This window comes from Camelina sativa, chromosome 11, assembly GCF_000633955.1.
Source record: "Camelina sativa cultivar DH55 chromosome 11, Cs, whole genome shotgun sequence".
NCBI classification, from domain to species: domain Eukaryota; kingdom Viridiplantae; phylum Streptophyta; class Magnoliopsida; order Brassicales; family Brassicaceae; genus Camelina; species Camelina sativa.
This window is the reverse complement of record NC_025695.1, coordinates 6,070,007-6,089,723: the sequence shown is the minus strand read 5'-3', so window position 1 is coordinate 6,089,723 and position 19,717 is coordinate 6,070,007. Positions and strand designations below refer to the sequence as shown.

The 19,717-nt window shown below is 32.6% G+C and overlaps 2 protein-coding genes across 2 annotated transcripts; both read right to left on the bottom strand.

Annotated features, from left to right (window-relative positions):
• On the bottom strand, window positions 422-1,997 carry LOC104721898 (venom phosphodiesterase 2-like). The gene has a single exon (XM_010439974.1). The coding sequence runs from the start codon at window positions 1,961-1,963 to the stop codon at window positions 584-586; it is 1,380 nt and encodes a 459-aa protein (XP_010438276.1). The 5' UTR covers window positions 1,964-1,997; the 3' UTR covers window positions 422-583.
• On the bottom strand, window positions 12,687-14,633 carry LOC104721897 (probable polyamine oxidase 5). The gene has a single exon (XM_010439973.2). The coding sequence runs from the start codon at window positions 14,460-14,462 to the stop codon at window positions 12,852-12,854; it is 1,611 nt and encodes a 536-aa protein (XP_010438275.1). The 5' UTR covers window positions 14,463-14,633; the 3' UTR covers window positions 12,687-12,851.

The window sequence follows — 19,717 nt, the reverse complement described above, 5'->3', positions numbered from 1 at the left end:
GGGGGGGGGGGGGGGGGGGGGTGCCAATGCCACATGTCTCAATGCAATCTATGTGCAGAAAACCAGTCTTTTCTTTCCAATTTCTCTCCCCAAATTTTAAATAGTCGGAAATCGGAATAATATCAACTACATCAAATAATATTGACCTGTCAGGAGAGAGAGAGAGTGAGAAAGACTTTTTACTTACCACTACTACTGCTTAACTTTAATGATATAATTCATATCAATTAACCTTGAACGTAGAAGTCTAGGAGATATATTATTTCCTAAAGTGGTCTTTAGGGGTTGAGAGTTACATGTGACTTACTACACAATATATATAATCAGTAATTAGATACGTATTTGAGGACTTGCATGGTGTATGATTTGGCTTGCTACACGTCATACAACAATGATATATTTGTTCTCAACCACTCGGCAATAAATAAATATTTTGGTAATGCATGATTGAAACCTGGTTATTCAAAAACATTAGGGTTCACATTTTTCTTCATTTCCAGATAAAATTAAAACCAAATGATATAGATTTGTCATTCACTTATCATCTTAGTAATTATTATTCATGAGCTAAGTGATTTTTGCCTCATGTTAAATCCCTTGTTGCTCCAAAAGGCAAGAGAATGCTACGAGGGAACAAGGAAGAACCATTGTTCGGAGCTGGTCGGAGTCCAAGAATCTCCGCGACGACGTTATAGATCTGCACATTCTCGAACGATGGTACTTTCTTTCCTCTACTAAACCTAGAACCATGTCCGACAAAAATAGTCCTCATCGAGAAGAGCTGGTTGTCGTAACCATGGTCTCCGTAGCAAACTTGAGCATTTGTTCTATTCTTTCTCACTATTAGACCTTCTCCGACCATTCCTATGATCGGTGGAATCCGATAACTCTCCGAATAATGCAGTCTTTCCGGTAGTTTCTCCTTCAAGTAAACTTTCAAAAACTCTCCGTTTTTTACTTTCCCTGAGCTCAAAGCTTCGTTCATCTTTGCCACGACTTCCGCGTTCTTTTCACCTTGATTCTCGACGTCTTTGTCCCATTGCGGACTAATTGCAAGCACCGGGCTGTAAGACTTGATCCAAGCCGAAGGTATCTTGATCCAATCCGCTAAGTCATCAATGTAAATCGCTTTCTCGTCACACTCACAGTTGGTCACCATTCCGTGATCACCAAGCACTATCACATGAACCTCATCAAAGATCTCCCTCTTCTTTAGCCCCTTTATCACCCTACCAATCATTTTATCAACCCTCGAAACCGCAATCGTAACCCGAGGATCATCAGGGCCATAGTTATGACCGGATTGGTCCGGCTCATCGAAATACAACATCAGCAAATCAGGAATTTCGTCCTCGGGGCGATCAAAATGGCTCAAGACCGAATCAACCCTTTCTTCTAAAGGAATTGAAAGGTTGAAATGTGGACAATATCCTTCCGGACAAGTCCAAGAACCTTTTGGAACTTCAGAGCCTGGCCAGAAGTAAGTCACAGCCTTGAGACCTTGGTTCACCGCGGTTACCCACAACGGCTCACCTAACCACCATTTCGGTTGTAATCCTTTGTTGAACACCTCTCCACTAACCGGATCAGTAAACTTGTTCATGATTATACCATGGTAGGCCGGGTAGAGTCCGGTTGCGATAGAGTAGTGGTTTGGGAATGTCATGGTGGGGAAAACCGAGATTAAACCGTGTTTGGCTTCGGTTCCTCTGGAAATGAGAAGGTCGATGTTTGGCGTGTCGGTTTTAAATTGGTAACCGAACCGGAAACCGTCGCAAGATATCATCAAAACCACCGGTTTGTTGAGCTTCTTGAAGGGCCAGGGACGAGAGATCTTGAACGATGGAGAATCAAAACCATTGGTATTGGCAGTGGTGATTGCGGCTGCGGTGGCCGCTACGATGAAAAGATTAAGAAGGATGAGAGAAAATTTGGGAGACAGAGCGTGTTTGGTTTTCGCCATGGGAAAGAATGTTTTGTAATGGTTCTTGCTCTTGCAGCTCATGTCATTTATAGAGCGGGAGAATGTAGCTAACTCCTTTCTTTTCTTTAAAATACTTTGACTTTCATTGAAATTAACTTGATATTACATTATCCTATAACTAGTGGTTGGCCGTTGGCACTCTAGCTAGTAATAAATAAAATCATAATTATTTGGAGTTTTTTTGTTTCTTTGGAGTTTTGTCTTTAATTAACGTGGATATATATGTCTGCCGGTTTGTTAAATTCCCGTTCAAATCTCACTTCATATATAGTATCAGATTGTTGATTCCAATGTTTCACCTCCCTACTCAATAATGCTCCTCGAAATTGACATGCTTTCCCCAAGCGAATACGCCAAAATGCTGCAATCCCCTTCAAAAACCACATGATTGCATCGCAAAATTCTGCTCCAAACTGATATAAACCAACAAAAGGAAACAAAAAAAAGAAGAAGATGATCTTCTTAGATATCCTTTCGAGAGAAAATTCTATAATAAACTAATTCAAAAAATGTTTGAAACTTCGTCACAATAATTTTGATATTAAAGTTTTGAATATTTACGGTGCAGCGTGGTTATTTTGCATGTTCATTTAGACTTCTAGAAATTGGTATACATTTCAATGGTATTATATAATATGTCATATATGATGAATTGGTGTTTTGAACTATAAATCATCACTAGTATAAACAGAACTAGATTATACCATAATTTTATTATATCTAGCAAAAGAAATGATTAGTTATGGTGGAAATATCATACTCTTCTGATTAAAATACTTGATTTCAATTAAACGAATTTGTCTTCTACTTCAAATCAAGAATGAACTGACGTAGATGAAAAAAAAGGTTTAAAACGGACGTTGACAAAAAAAAAAAAAAAAAATTGAAACGGACATGGAGATATTTGTTAAGAAGAAAATTGGACATGACAATTACATTTACCACTATATATTCTTTTTTAAAAATAAATTGTCAGCAAAACAAATCCTCAAATTTTTGGAATTTTGATTACTTCGGCCGTTTTATGAATACTGTTTACAGTAGAAACAGATTACTTTTTTTTTATTTAAGATTACGAGTTAGGTAAAAAGTCACGTTACGTTATCGTCATCTGCATGAGCTAGTTGTGGGAGAGCCGTTGATATCTGATCTTACGGTCTTGAATAAATCACGTGTTTTCACCACGAGTTGTATCCTTTCGTGGTGGGCTCGTCCAACGTCTGGATGAGGATTACCAGTGTTTGATGTGGATTGTGGTCATATATATAATGTATACGCCCATGTTAACTTTATACAGGTTAAAAGTTTTTAGGGACCAGCCTAATAGAAATATAAAATGTAACCAAATAAGATTCTCACTCTGTATCCAGATTTGAGTTTATAAAAGATTTTAAGATAACCTGTGGAAATATCATACTCTTCTGATTAGGTTGTCATGTTTATTTTAATTCCCAGAAATATTATTTGAAACCCTAAAATTAATTAGATTTAGCTGATCAAGAGTGAAGCAACTAAGTTTAAGTCCATAAAATTGGATTTAGCTAGTGGTCAAGAAGGAAGCAACAAAGCTTTAAGTCCATAAAAATTGGATTTAGCTGATCAAGGAAGAGGCAACAAAGCTTTAATTAAGTCCATAAGTCGAGGTGGTAACAAGTACTTGATATGCGGCGTTCAGTCTCTTTTTGACAATACATCAAAGGATAAGTCAGCACGTCGTCTAAATTACCAACTCGCTCGGTGCAGGTTTATGTTACATGACCAATATCTATAAGCTACAATCGTGAACATATATGTAGAAACTGAGTTTCAAGCAATGAATTTGTTTAAAGGAAAACAAATTCAATAAAACTATCTCTCTTAAGAAATCGGATCAAAGCTAACAAGCAAAAGAGAATTAAAATCTTTTGGAAAACAAGTTAGGGTTTTGCTCAAAAACAATGAAAAACTATGGTTTTTTTGTATTAATTGTTGGATGATTTACAATGGGGGAAGATCCCTCTATTTATACTTTGCCTTAGATTACAGAATATAATAACTTTCCTAATGAGTTGACTCATGATTAGGAAAGTTGCTTGTTTCTTGCTAGGTCAGCCGCCGGGCGAACTGGAAGTCGGTGTCCTGCTCTTGAGCTGGGCTTCTTTAAACTATTGGGCTTTCATTCAAAGGCCGAATCCATCTCCAAGAGCGAACTTCCGGTTTAGATAATTAGTTTCCTTATTGGTTTAGACCGGTATGTTGAGAGTGCCAATTCCTACACCAATAGTATATGTCTAGTGAAAAATTCAAGTGGATTACTGTTAACACTATCATTTTAGCGTTAGTTTTTTTTAGAAAGAAAAGGAAGAAAATTCCGCATTAGTTAATATACATGCACGTACGTAATGTCTTGTCCAAGACTGCATTTTATCTTATTTTTCACAGACTTTTCAGCCAAAATTCTTATTAAAAAAAAATTGGTATTTTCCAAAGGGTGAATTTGTCAGTAATAAACACACTGCATCAAGTCTAATAAAGACTTTTAGTCTGAAAACTAGGAAATGTGATGACATAGAGCAAACATGAATTTATTACTGACATAGTCACATAGAGCAAACATGAATCTATTAGAAAATCGGCAACTGGTGGCGGCTTCCAAATATGATTACTGACATAGAGCAAACATGAATTTATCAGAAAAGACCTCACATAGGTTTGATAGTATGAAATTTGTTTTAACTTATACTCTTTTATTATAACAGAGTACCCAACAGAAACCTTCAAAATGCTTAGCCACCATTTAGTGCTTGAAGGAATTGTTAACTCATGCAAACCTATTTCTCGAACGTACTTAATTGCGTTAAACCAGTGCTATGCATGCCTAACCCATTCGTTACCTTCTTCTTCTTCGTTGATTTTGGCCAAACCTGGGAAACTATCTGCAGTATACAACCAGAAGCCTTCTCTTTCTTTCTTTTGTTCTTTCCTTTTTTATGTCATCGACATTCTGGGCCTTATTATGGAATTAACAGGCTCTAAATGTAGCCCAAACGACATTTTCAAAATTTGACGACCTTCAAACAATTATAATTATTTTCTTCAAGCTTATTTACATACTTTCTAATCTTGTATAGTCTAGTCTTCAAAAAGATTGATGGTACGTATATCATTTCATTGTTTGAAAACATGATGGACGAAACTTTTTAACTCGTTTGTTTCTTTCTTCTTCTCATAAATAAAGCATGATTGTCTTAGTCATATATAATATCGACAAAAATAATGATTATAGTGAGAAAATTGTGATTTGTTGGTAAATGATCGTGATTTTATTGTATGTTACAATAGTTCGAACCGATAGATTCACTAGTCACAATCATGAATCGAAGAATAATTTGGATTGCGTGTCCATCTCATGATTAAGACTATAGATCTATTGGACAGAGATTTATGAAGTTTAAGGTTGCAGGTAGACCGGTTAGGTTGGAAGAGTTTCATATAGCTAGATCATGGTTGCATTTTGGAAGTACATAAAAATTCTTACATTTTTGGGGAAAAAAAATGCATGATATTATAGAAGGATTAAAATCTAATTGTACCCCAAACATGACTCATTGAATATATTTATCATTTTATTTGTGAGCATTTTTGAATATTTAACTAAAAAAACTTGTTGATGAATTTACAAAATGATGGAAATGCTAAGTATAAATAATTTATATCGGGGTAACGCAGAAATCTATGGTTTGATAAATCATGTGACTAGTATACGGAATCCACATTTTCTTTATCCCAAAATTTTGGGGTAGATTTAAGATACTATGTAATTGCCATATGAGTGCATTCAGTTGTTCGTAAATCGTGATTAACAAAACGAAACGATTGAGACCTGACTAATGATTGCATCTTTGTGTAAAGCTATCTTGGGGGCGTAAAAAATAACTTATGTACCATGATCCACGAGATCATTGGCTTAAAAAATTCCTTGAGTTTGATGATTGTATGAATCATAATTTGCCATGTGGCACTTAACCTTAGAAACAAAAAGAGGTGGACATTAAATTTCTTATAAATATATATCAAATTGTGTTGTTGTAGTAATGCATTTTTTTTCTTTCTTTTCCACGTTGTACTGATGTTTAAAGAAACACTTACAGAACATGCAAAGAAGTCCCACAGATAACAAATACTATAAATAAAACATCAGGACTGTATACTATGATGAGCATGGTTTTTTGGCTTGTCAAAGAAACTATGCGCATTGGTTGTCATGATAAAATTGTTATATGCAAGGCCAAATCCATTTTCCAGAGATTAAAACCTGACACGAACACCATATATTTTATAAGTCATATATCAGTTGGCAAGACTTCCTAAATCAGGACTAAAAACAGTACTAGTAATTTTGTGGTACATTGGCTAATCTCAATAAATTTTCAAATAATTAAGAATGTATCTAAGATTCTTCTCTTGTACACTATAAAATTCTTCGGCTTATTTATAAAAACGTTCATTGAATAACAAATTATCACCAGTTATCTTATTTCTTTTATATATCGACTTATATGATTAGAGGTGTATAGAAGATGGAGCCTTCATCCGTATTCAGTATAAGTATAATTAATGAAAAATTGGGACTCTTATTACATTCCCAACAAAATTTTAATCAAATACATCTATAAAGGAAACATTTGCTTCATCTTGTTTTCGTCGAATTACCATGTCACCAAAATTAGAAAAGGACAGCTCCAATAAGATATTAATTAGCAATTAGCATCAACCTTTTGAATTTTAGTGAAGGGACAGACAAATGCAAAGAAGCCATGTAAACCATAACAGTTGGCCAACTCAGTGCATTTCAATATTGGACACTTCTTTTTAATCATCACTTTGGTCACTTTGAGAAAACAAAAATTAATAAAGTCTAGAAACATAAACGACCAAAGACCTATTGTTATCACCTATAGATCCCTAGATTCCTTCTTAGCACATTTAAGTTTCCTTACATCTTCTTTTTTATTTGACATATATATCCTGTTTCTTAAACAACTTAGGGGTATGTCTTTAAAGATGTATGCCTCCCTACATATAATATGTTGCTTTAAATTAGTTAGCTAGGTCCACTTTTCATAACATAATAATCACAAAAAGCTTTATAAATTAAAGGAACAACAACCAAAAGAATTTTTGATACCAATGAGATAATGTACTTAATTCACATATATACCACCCCCAAGTTCACTATCATAGAAAATAAAATAAATCAAAATCGATAAACCTAAAACACACAGAAACTGATCATGTTAAGGATGAATAGGAAATGATAATTAAGGAATTTTGTACATTCTCAAAACCGAAAGAAAACTAATGGAAGCATCAAGTAGATCTTTCAACTCTTTTTCTGGCAACAAGAACATTATTTTAACTTTCGCCTTGATCTTTTTTTTTTTTCATGTACAAATTCACATATATATATATATATATATATATATATATAGTGTACCTTATAGAAAATAAAATAAAAACAAGAAACTTTGCAAAAGAGTGTAATTCGTATGGACTTTGGTTTCATTTTGAGATGATTATATCCTTTTTTATAATATCAGTTTTAGAAAAATATAGTAAAAAGGTGATGAAAATGTTAATCATCGCAGCTTTAGAAAAGGATTTTGTTAGGACAAAATTGTAAGAGTTAGACAGTAAAAAATGGACAGATAAGCAAAGACACAAAAGTTACTCTCTGATGGATTGATGGGTTGTTGGGTTTTTATCATAATTTTCCAAAACAGAAATGATTTTTCAGTTTCATTGATTATTAATGATTAGAATTTTGCCATGATCTATTGAAAAGAAAAGGTAAAAAATCCTCATGATCTGATGTTTTAATTCGTGACATTGGGTGGATTTCTTGAAGAATTTTACATTTTTTAATTAAAAATTTAAATATTTAATCTTGACAGTAAAAGTTGTTAATAAATTTATGAAAACTAGATAAATATAAATATTTCAGTTTTATCAGAAATAGAAAAACTAAATTAGATGATAATTATATTCGATAGTAAAATTTGTAAGTAAAACTATCAAATAGTATCAAGTTAAGATTTTACCAAAATTTATCATTAGTTATAACAAATTGCTGCTTTTTTGGGGGTCAAATTCCACTTTCATCTTATGTTTAACAATATTATCAAAATATCAATTTTGAAATTTCATACATTTATTAAACTACTCTTGTTAATAAATAAATTCTATGAATTTTAATATATATTATATGTTTTATACTTAATTTTTCTATTTTAAAACGTTCAATTAGATTAGTTTATTCGTTTTGTTTTTGTAGGAATTTCACAAATTTTATTTCATTTCATATTCTTTCACTTGTTAGGTCATTTAATTTATATGTTATTTTAATCTATTTAACTTTTTTTCTTTTTCTTTTTTCCATTATTAACTCATCTGTTGCCACCGCAAAGTGGTCAAAAAGCTCAGGCAAGTCTTGTGACTGTGAATTATGCTGTTAATTATTCCGTCTTTCTAATTTTTTTTTCCCAACGTAACTGATTGTTGTCGATTAGCTAACTACGAAAGCTACACTCAAATTGTTGGCAGAGAGGTAGGTGTAGTAGTATGAAAGAAGATTTAATGGGAGTTAATTGTGGTAAAATGAAGGTAAAAGCATCGTTCTTTAACACAACAATCCGCAAGATGAGTTAGCAAATCTTTCAAGCTTCCTAGTCCTAGAGTGAAGCTCTAACCACTAGATGAAGATGGAGTCCACATGCGCAGAGCCGCAGACTGCTGAGTTTTCTGAATCACAATGAACAGTTTATTTGGTAAAATGGCCTCTTTTTTTTTTTTTTAAAATCCTACGAGGCATGAATAAATGAATAAATTATTGTATCTATTTAGACAAATATTATTTTTAAATTATAACGATTATCTTAAATAAATTTCCACGAGATGTCCTTGTTATACAGATATAATTAAGACTTGATCAGTATGTTGAAGTTTTGTCCCAAAAAAAAAAAAAGATGAGTATGTTGAAGTTATAGTTTCATTATATTATTATTTTTATAGCATAGTATGATTCTTTATATCATATCATATGATGATAGTAAAGTAACAATCGTGGAACATATCCGATCAGCATGCAGTATGCCGCATGTGTAAACAACGTGACGAATATACTATTCTAATTTATATCGTGTAATTTTTAGTCTAATTCTATCGAGTACAACACTATACAATGTCATAAATAAATAGTTGTAAAGTAATTTCGTTGATTTTTTTTTCTATGCAAGCATTAACGTGATTAATTTCAAATTTACAATAACATTTGATCAGTCATAACGAGAGGCTGTAATAAAAAAACGGAACATCCATGCATACTTAAGCAAGATTGCAAAGGGTAAAAAAGAGATGAGCCATAACTTGATTATATCGTGTCGGAAAGGTTGAAGGACGGGCCAAGACATGCATGTACATGTAATTCCGTTGCGAAGGTTAAGTCACTGTAACGAGGTTCCGAATATAAGATTGTCGACCGAAAACTTCAACATATGTTTCTAGCACCATATATTGACTGTCTTTAAGGATCTATCCCACGACATTTGTAGTTCGTTGGTGTTAAAGTCATCGATCAGCAGATTTCAGTTTAAATCCGGGATTATTATAGTAGGTATATATGCATGGACCATAATGTCGTATACATAAGTATAATATTTTTCCTATATATACCACTTACAGTCACAGAACATATGATAAAGTTAGATTTAGTTTACCAGCAATCAAGGCTCCATGAGTTATTTCACTCGCTTTTCAAAAGATTTATTAATATATCGATCAAGATAAAGAAATATAGTCGTCTGTTGTGGTTGGGTGTATGACCTCTTTTCTCATCGACACAATGAAAAAAAGTGTGCTAGAAGCTTAGGGGCAGCATTTTATTATTATTAAGTATTTTCTTTTAGCATCTATAATTTGTTTATTTTATTTTTACAAATTTAGAAAAAGACAACGAGTGGGACATTCCTGTTTTCTTTAGGAATGAAAAAAGCAAATCAAATTTCACAATAATAGAGTGGATGAGTCCAATTAGCTTTCTCTTTGATTTGACCAAACAATAATCTTATTGGAATAAAACTATCAGAAAATACGTTTTTTCTTTTCTTAAACTTGTACAAATCTCATATCATATAATTAGGATTTAGATTACTGGATATGATTTTTGAGTAAAACTAACGAATACAGTTTTTAAAAATTCCGTATAATAAACATTTTTTTAATACAAAAATAGAATAATAGAAAAATGTAATTTTAAATCCATCGATTCTGGAGCAAGTGACACTGGATCTCCTGTATTTTTGATTAACCCTAGCAGCAAAAAAGTACTAAATATTAACTATCAAAATATTATCTAAAAATACGAATTTGTCTTACCAAAAAAAAATCGAATCTTTGTTGATTCGATCAGGTTTCTTTTTCCTCACATGATTGAAGGGAAGAATTATTGATTACGATGGACTATCTCTATAATTGATGTTATCATAATCATAGCTCATGTAGAAACTGCATAGGATGTATCTGTTGCAAAATAGACTAAGATGTGATACTGATTAATTTTTGTTAAGTTAATATTTGTTTTTCACTTCCGCGCGAGATGGCAACAATAAGTTAGATTCCTAGAAAAACAAGTGAAACACTTTCGAATATATCAAATTTTCATATAATCCATGTATTACTGGTTGTGTATGTTTACTTAATTACTTTAGATGTTAACAGTAACTAGGTCTATATATCCAACTATGTGGCGGTAATATGATAGACAACATACTAAATACAAGAGTCTAACTCTTGGTATTATTCACTACAAAAGTGATATTAAATAAAAGTTTTTTATTTTATTTTTTGTTGTTTTAAAGACAACATAAAAATATGTGATATTATGGATCAACACATCATGACCATGTCCCCTATTGAATAAAAGTCAGATATATATACTATACATATTAATAGCCCACTTGAGTAGATGATATTTGGCATTTGCTGTAAAACGCATAGTTTTTGTCTCTTTTTTTTCTTTCTAAATTGGATACTCTTTTTTCTAAATTGGACTCAACATGTCAGTATGTCACAACCATGGCCAAGATCCCGATATGTTATGTGAGTGCTAACGGAACAATTATGCTTAGTAGTTTCTTAAAGGAACTAACATATATTATGTGAATTCCATGACAAGCAAATTAAAAAAAAAATCGTAGTTGAGTTCAAAGTAGTTTATAATTTGATAGATAATATCTATGTGCTTTTAGTTTTGATTTAAAGTAGTTTATAATTTGATAGATAATATCTACTAAATACTTTCCATGTTTTCTTGACCCCTCAACTCTATATTTGCTATATACATCGATATAAAATATAAGTAATTTTACAAATAAAAATTGAATATTGATATTCTGATATTTCAATTTTTTTTTTGTTAAATGAGTCATGATTATTAAAATTGATGGAGTGTTCTCTTCATAAGTATAGTAAAATCAGATTAGAAGAGTCATGAAATTATTGAAATTTAAGATATACATATAGAAAGCAAATTGGTGAAATAAACCCTACCACTACCACTTGTTCATTACACATTGTACATAACTGTTGAATCAAATCAATTGATTTGGGTACCAATTTGAAGATGATGATGACCATTCATCTCTATATATAATTTTATATGTTTTTCTTTTCAATATATATGTCGATGCTCTTTCGTAGGACCATGATGCATACATGATAATACTGTATATTGTGAGCATAGAGACAGTTAATAATCCTAGTGTACAATAGAAGACCTGTCCATATAACACCCACCACTTTCTCAATGTTTTCCATTCATGTTATAAAACTTGTCGTGGTGACAAGCAACAACGTAACAATACATTCCATCACTCAAATCTGAATATGAATATCTTCTCAATTATTTCAATAAATTTATAGTGGCGCAATGGTTCGTGATGATTCGACATATACAAAATAGCTAGGCTATAGTGAGAGTCTTGTGGTTTTAATTTTAAATGACAAAATTTATATATGTCGGAGATCAAATTATGTTTCAAATCTTGGATTCAAAATAATTTACATAAAAAGGAAAACATGAAGGTTGTATATAAGATTGGATACATAAAAAGGTATAAATGCTTATAAATATGGCTTTGCAAGCTGGAAACTAGGCGGGTTCGGTGGATCCTGTCCATGAAAGCTCACCACACAAAATAAAATTTTAAGAATCTCTTAGGGTTGTTTGTATATAGGTAGGGATCGAAGCATCCTAAGCTTTTTCTTTTGTTCCTTTCTTCTTCCAATTTCCACCTATTTTCTTTTAGTTTAGAATACCATTTTGACTTTAAATATGGGATAATCCAAATTACATAAATTTTTTTCGCTTTTAGTCTTTTTTTTTTTTTTGCATATTTTGTATGTATCCATGGAATTCACAAATAAAATGTGACTAAGAAAATTATTAATCTCTTAAAGAATAAAGAGAGAAAAAAAAAAAAGAGTACTAGTGAGTGAGACTAAAAGTGACTGGTGAGGGAACAAACAAAGATGTAAATTCCATTATACATCTTTATATCTTGCTTTCTTTTTAACTTTCCTTTTTGATTATTTAATTTCCTTTTGTCCCCTGACACTCATCTATGAAAGAAAATTCAGAAATTTGCTTTTTAGATTAGAACGTGGCTGTAATAAACTTGTAATTTTAGAAGTAATGCAGAAAAAGAAAAAAAAAAGTAAACCAAATTGAAAGTAAAAAAAAAACAATTAAAAAATCTTACAAAACTAATTAAGCTTCTCTAAACACATTGACCCAAAAATAAACAAAACATATTCTTAAAAAAATTAACACTCAAAAGTTACATTTGTAATGCTTAAGAAGCCTATTGGCTTCCCTTAAACCACTATAGTAGGCACCATGAGTTGTGGAGTAATGGGTTCTATGTGTTGCTTCCCCTGCAAACATGAGTTGAAGCTCATGAACCTTGGCTTGATGATCATGACCATTGACCTGACCAACCTTCTTGTTAATCTTTGGCAATGGCTCGGCCATGGCGTCTAGGTCATCCCCACTTGATCCGACCGCCACATACGAATAAGAGCCCCGGAACAGAGGATCACTTCCCCATTTGCTCTTCAAGACCTTTGTGATCTTCATTACTTCACCACCATCATTCAAAGAGCCATTGGTCAAAGTTTTTGCAGCGTCTTTCTTAACTTCCTTGCCTGTCAAGCAAGAGATAGTGGTCGTGACACCTTCTATGATCTCCTCATCCGTTAGTTTCTCAAGCTCTAGAGCTTCTTTGCCTGCAAACCAAGAAAGCAAGACCTTCGAATTGCGGTGGATAGGGCTAATGGTGGCTGTTCTTCTCATCCACCACGGTATCTTCACGAACCTAAACTCGGAATCCTCGCGGTCAAACACGAGTTGCAGAGACGGGAAGTGTCTCTGCGACATCTCAACGAAAAGCTTGTTGACAACTCCATAACCAAGCCTTTTAATAGCGTCTGATTTGAAATCAGGCAAAGGAGGACTAAACAACTCTGCATCACTCTCAATCCCTGCTTTAAGCACCCCTAAAGAGACAGTAACAATAACATGATCTGCAAAAACAACAGACCCATCTGAGAAATGCAGCTTCACAAGACCATCTTCGTTACTCTGCCACTCGATCTTTCTGACCTTTCGATTCAACTGGATAACACCTTGAGGAAGCACAGACGCCAAATGCTTAATAACACTGAGGTAGCCTTTAGCTATGGTGATCTCTTCCCCTGGAAACATCTGGTACTCACTCTCCGCCGCGAAATCGAGCGTCGAGAGATCATCGGCTGATGTGTAAGTCCTCTGCGTGTTGCTAAACATCGTAAAGATAGCTTCTTGAAGCGACTTCCTACTCCATTTCCCATAATACCCTTTAACCCCATCACCTCCATTGCTGATTGAAGAATCCCAATAAGCATCAAACCCAGATTTCAGAAACGACCCAACACTAGTAGGAGAAGAACAAACCCTAGTGGCAGTTTCGTAAATACCAGAGAAACGAGCCAAATCGGAGTCGGATTGAGAGATCTCTTTCCCCTGAGCTAATTCCATGAGAGCATTGAACAACCCAGAGACGGATTCAACAACCGGAGGCTCAACCTCGAACCCACCTTCAGCAAAGGTCTTAGCTTTATCAATGCTGGAACCCATACACTCCCATGGCTCGTCGGAGACTAAAGAACCAGTCTCCTTGGCGATTCTATAAACAGGGCTTCCACCGATCCCGTGGATCCACGTGGCACCCATCTCAATCTTCTCTGACGAGAACTCGGAGGTGTTGATCCTACCGCCGATTCTAGAACCCCCTTCGACGACGGAGAGCTCGAACATGTCGTTGGAGCTTGTGTAGAGCTTGTTAGCCGCCGTGAGACCAGCCATTCCGGCTCCGATTATAACAATTCTTGCTTTCTTCGTCATAGTTTTAACAAAAGGAATCAACTTTGTCGGTGTGTTTGGATGCAAAAGAAGAAGGAGAGAGTACTCTTATGTAAGAGGGGAGTGTGTATTTAGGGGGAGGAGACGAAGGAAGGTGAGAATGAATGGAGAGAGAGAGATTGCTTTGGCTGAACATTTATAAGGGAGAGAGTGTGTCTGTATGTGTGATGAACTGATGATGATGTGTCTCTGTGAGCCCAAAAAGCCACTGGGGAGGAGAGTTTTTTTTTTACTATTTCAGTATGTGAAGATTTAGATTTCTAATCTAGTGATTAAAGTAATTATTAAATTTTGAAATTCCTAATTTTTTGTCGATTTTTAAATATTTTTAAAAAATAATCTGTTTTATCAAATATATATATATATATATATATATATATATATATATATATATATTTGAGTAAATCGAAAAGAATTTTTTTTTTTTGCAAAAATGAAACATATAAAACTGTAATCACAAAAATCAGCATGAGTTTATATGTTAACTTTGTTTATAATTTAAACTAAGATATTTCTAAGACAAAACATTTTTTAATGAACAGTTACTTTTTCACAAATATGTCATTTTCAACCATTCTAATCCCAAAATAATTGAAAGAAACTTTTGCTGTACATACAATGTCGTTATTAGTTATATCATATATATATATATATATGAGATAATTAACTATTTATGAAAATACCGGTAGCTTTTCAATATTTTATTCATAGTTTTTGTTCAAAAGTTAGGTTTAGTTATACAGTGAGTACTTTATTTATTAGTATTTTCAACAGACACTAAATACGGTTTAGAGAAAAGAACCAAACTTCAGAATCACACACAACATAACCAACAATATGTCCTATAGGGAAAAAAAAAAAAAATACATATGTCAATTAGATTAGATATCAAGTCACCTCATCAAAGCAAAGCTCACCTATCGTCGCATTAGAAGCGGTTGAACCGCCTAGCTCCCAACGTTGTTTTTTTTTGTGTGAATAATGGGTGATGAGAAAATTTTGCATGGTGTGCGACATATATGCTCCAAACGTACCAACAACGTGTCGCTATTTATACCTTATGTGTTAAACACTTAAAACATATCTGTCTTTCCTATTCTTCTAACAACACATATGCCTTTTTTTCTTTGGACACAATTTTACGTATAATAAGGATCCGAATGATAACAGCGGATTTGGTTGTGCGGGACAAACGATTTGATAGTGCGGTACGTGCGGGACAAAAGTATTTGCAGGACAAGTGCGGTTAATACAATATATGCGGTACAAATTAATGTTTGATTGGTAAAAAAACGATTTACGGTGCGGATTTCAAACTATTTTATTCAAACTATTAACTAATATAATTATATATTATAAATATATATTACAAATAACATAATTAGCAAGTATATCATAAATTAAATTGTTTTCTTTATTATTAATGAAATAATAATTTCATCTATTATTTATAAACTTTAAAAACCAAAAAATTCTTTTAAATTAATCATGTAAATTTGTGTTCATAAAAATAGTGAAGAAATACGGTGTTTTAAACATAAATTTTTTCTAGAAGAAACTATAATTTCTTTTTTAAATTTTTTTAAATCTAGTTAATTATGCATTATTGGTTTAATTTGTAATGATAAAAAATAATCAAATTTATTTAAACCAAAATTTAACTTTTATGTACATATTTTTATGCACAACTAAAATATATATATATATATATAATTTATTAACTTTTTTGGTATTTACAATATATGTAAATTATTCTTATTTATTTTATTATTTGTAATATAATTATTTATTGCATAAACATCTTCTTTTTTACTTAAAACAATATATTAGTTACCATAAAGCTTCTTTTAATACTAATTTGGATAATCATTAATGGATCATTTATTAAAAAAAACAAAAAGGAAAGCGGATTTATAGTGATCTGCACCATATTTTGGAATACATTTATTAGCGGAACGTTTTTCATATAACAAGATAGAACAAAAAATTAATGCGGTTTTCTTTTTTTGTTTTTTACAAAACCGCTGATTAATGTAAATTGTATGAATGGTGTAATAAATGCGGATTTTCCTTTTTGTTATAAAAACATCCCGCTTTTCGATCACCATTCAAAGTCTAAATGTTTGAACTTAATTTCGTGCTTTTAAATATGTAATACAGTAGAGCATATATGCAACAATTTGGATCACATCGTGTGTATTAAGTCCCAAAGGAAAAATTATATATTGAATAAGAAAGTTATAACAAAAGGAATAATAATTAAAAAAAAATTGAAAAATTGATGATTAAAAAAAAAGTGAGGACGAATAGAAAGAAAATGGTAATATATGGAGAGGAAGAGATCACATGTAATAAGAAAGAAGATGACAGAGGTAGGGCCAAAAGATGCAAATTATGAGTCAGTGGTACTGATCCACCTTTGATTGGATACCTATTTTAATCAACCTAACCATGATTGTGTCATCACTCTTAAGATCCATCTCAATCTAATTATATATAGCTCCTATTTGTTTACACATACGTATTTGCATGCAGCTACATGTATATATTGACATATATTCATCCGAATTACTGAGATTTCTATTTACATTTTATATAAACATGTGTAGATAAATGTAGCAGTGTATCACTGTGTATAAAAGAAACTAAAAGTGAGGTTACCAAAGATCAAGGGGTTAAAAACTCTTTTATGTTTGAGTTTTATCTTCTTAAAGTTTTTTTGTTTTCTCTTAGAAGTACATGCTTGGGTTGTAACTTGTAAAATATAGGTCAAAGACTATTGTTTAAAAGTTGTAACTTATAAAGATAGTCAATAACTCAATCGACACGATAATTTATTTTATTTAAGACAACTATATGTATAGTAAAGAATATAAAGACGTTAAATATATTTCCTTTTGCTTTTTTTTACCCTTAGAATTTGTAGGCAATCATCATAACACCAATACACCATGAACAATCGATTCCTTAGCGAGTATGTTCATAATTCATAAAGAAATGTTCTTTAAACGAATATGTTTCTTTTGGATCGATAGTATGCAACTTTTTCTTTAGATGAAGATATTATTGTAGATTTATTTTTACTTTAGTTAAAATTAATTATATCAAACTTTTTGCACTATACACACGAAATGGATCTTCATCAAAGGTAGTGCAGATCCGTAAGCTATCATATCGTCCCTATCGTTTACTTAATTAAAAATCAGAAAATGACCCATTACTAGCTAGAAAACTATATATTTACTATCAAGACTTAAATTTGATAACTATAATTACTCATAAAAATATTGAAATGATCAATATGCATTCCTTCTACGTTAAATCCACATTAGTATATATATTTCTGACCGAACATTTATTAATTCTCGAAATGTGAATTATTTTTTAATTCGACGAAGCATAAAGACAAAATCTTGCTGAGGCTTTTGTCGGTTGCGATGAGTTTGCACATCCCGAAGGAGCTCTGGCTCACCAAGAATCAACTTTGAGTTCAATAACATATACATATAAAACTAATATTTTTACTCAAGTTGTGTGTGACTGTAATCTCTCAATGTACTTTTGATGTACACGAAATCGATTTTTTTTTAATAAAAAAGTTTAATATAAAACATGATATGATATTAACATGGATTGCCTATATATATGCATAATACAGATTGTTTGTGTTGATATACAAAAGTAGGTACATTGAGCTCCAAAATCTAGCTACCATGGTATTTTTCCCGTGACCCAAGGACTTTTCCTTGATCTTCGAAGCTTGAAAATGACACAGTCGAAGGTGGTCACGTGTTTCATACTCCTATATTTACTATGCAAACTATAGATGCATTGTATCCATTTATAGATCAGTAACAAGTGTATTAGTACCTAAAAGCTTTGCACTCTAGTCTCTAGACAAAGCTTTTGGCTTAAACTTGGTTCACCACACACACTTCTTTCTCAAGTAGAAATTTGGTGAGCCGTGAGCCAATGTCTTTTTAAAAAATGAGGTAGATGATAATCCATCCGGGTTAGCTTGTGCAAAACACCAATGATCGGTTTAAATGGTGTAGCCTCACTACAACAACATCGATAGGATATCGAATTGTCGAGGGGACATAAAGAGAACCAGACAAAAAAAAAAGAGGGGTGTAATGGCTAGGATTTTAAAAAGGACTCAACCTTGAACAATGGAGAGATAGTACTTCTTGAGCCACAAATTTGTCTCCTCTCTTCCAAACAAATAGTTTGGCATATTCACGTACAGATACAAAACTCAAAACGTATGTGTATATCAGTGTATATAATGTATGTTTGTATGTGTCGACAATAAAGGTTTTTGTTTGGTTATAGCTACAATGAATCAATGATGAGAATCCAACAAAACCTATGGACACCCTATCTGATGGTCTTATATCTATGAAAGAGTAGTGTACTTAATGTCAGATAAGCCAAAACCCCATGAAAGGGTTAGTATGTACTAGATGTTTTAAAACTAGCTAGAGAGACAGAGGTGAAAGGGAGGAGAAAGAGAGAATCTACTAGAAGATATTTTGCAATAAATAATCTCAAATGTCGCTACCTAACTCCCTCACCCCACAATCCCAAGAGTTTAACACTTTAACTCCAATTGTCAGCAAGTTTGCATAGATGTCAGGTCTTAAGATTGCTTAACAACTCTGTAAAAGTAAAAATAGTGTCCGGTTCAACCTGGTTTATGCAGAACCAATTTTCTTGAAATGAAACCAAATCGATGTGAAGAACCACAATTTTCTACCTGCTTTTGTTGTTGGAAGAAAGAACTGAATGATCAGTGAAACATGGGTCACGTCAAGTACTTAATAATTAAGATCCGGATTTCATTCTGATGGTTTAGTTTCGTCATGCTTAACCAAGTTTGGATTCACAAGAATGGTTGAAAAATACAAGCAAGTTAGGTGCCTACCATTTACCCGAAGAAACAGAATCAAGAATCCTAAAAGATCACTGAAGTTTGAAATTTACCATTAGTTTGAATTACTGGCCTACATAACCAAGTAATTTCCCCCACAAAACTAATGCCTAACTCACATACGCATACCGATTTCCGCAAAACTGCACCTAACCCGCAGCAACTTACTAATAGACATGGGATTACTTCCTCAAGGCTTAGAGGTACATGTGAAAACATGTGACTTGAACTTTTCTAGCTCTGTTAAGACTTCCTCTTCCGCTCTGTAAATCAAGTCGCTCAACCGCCATATCTGCATCATTTA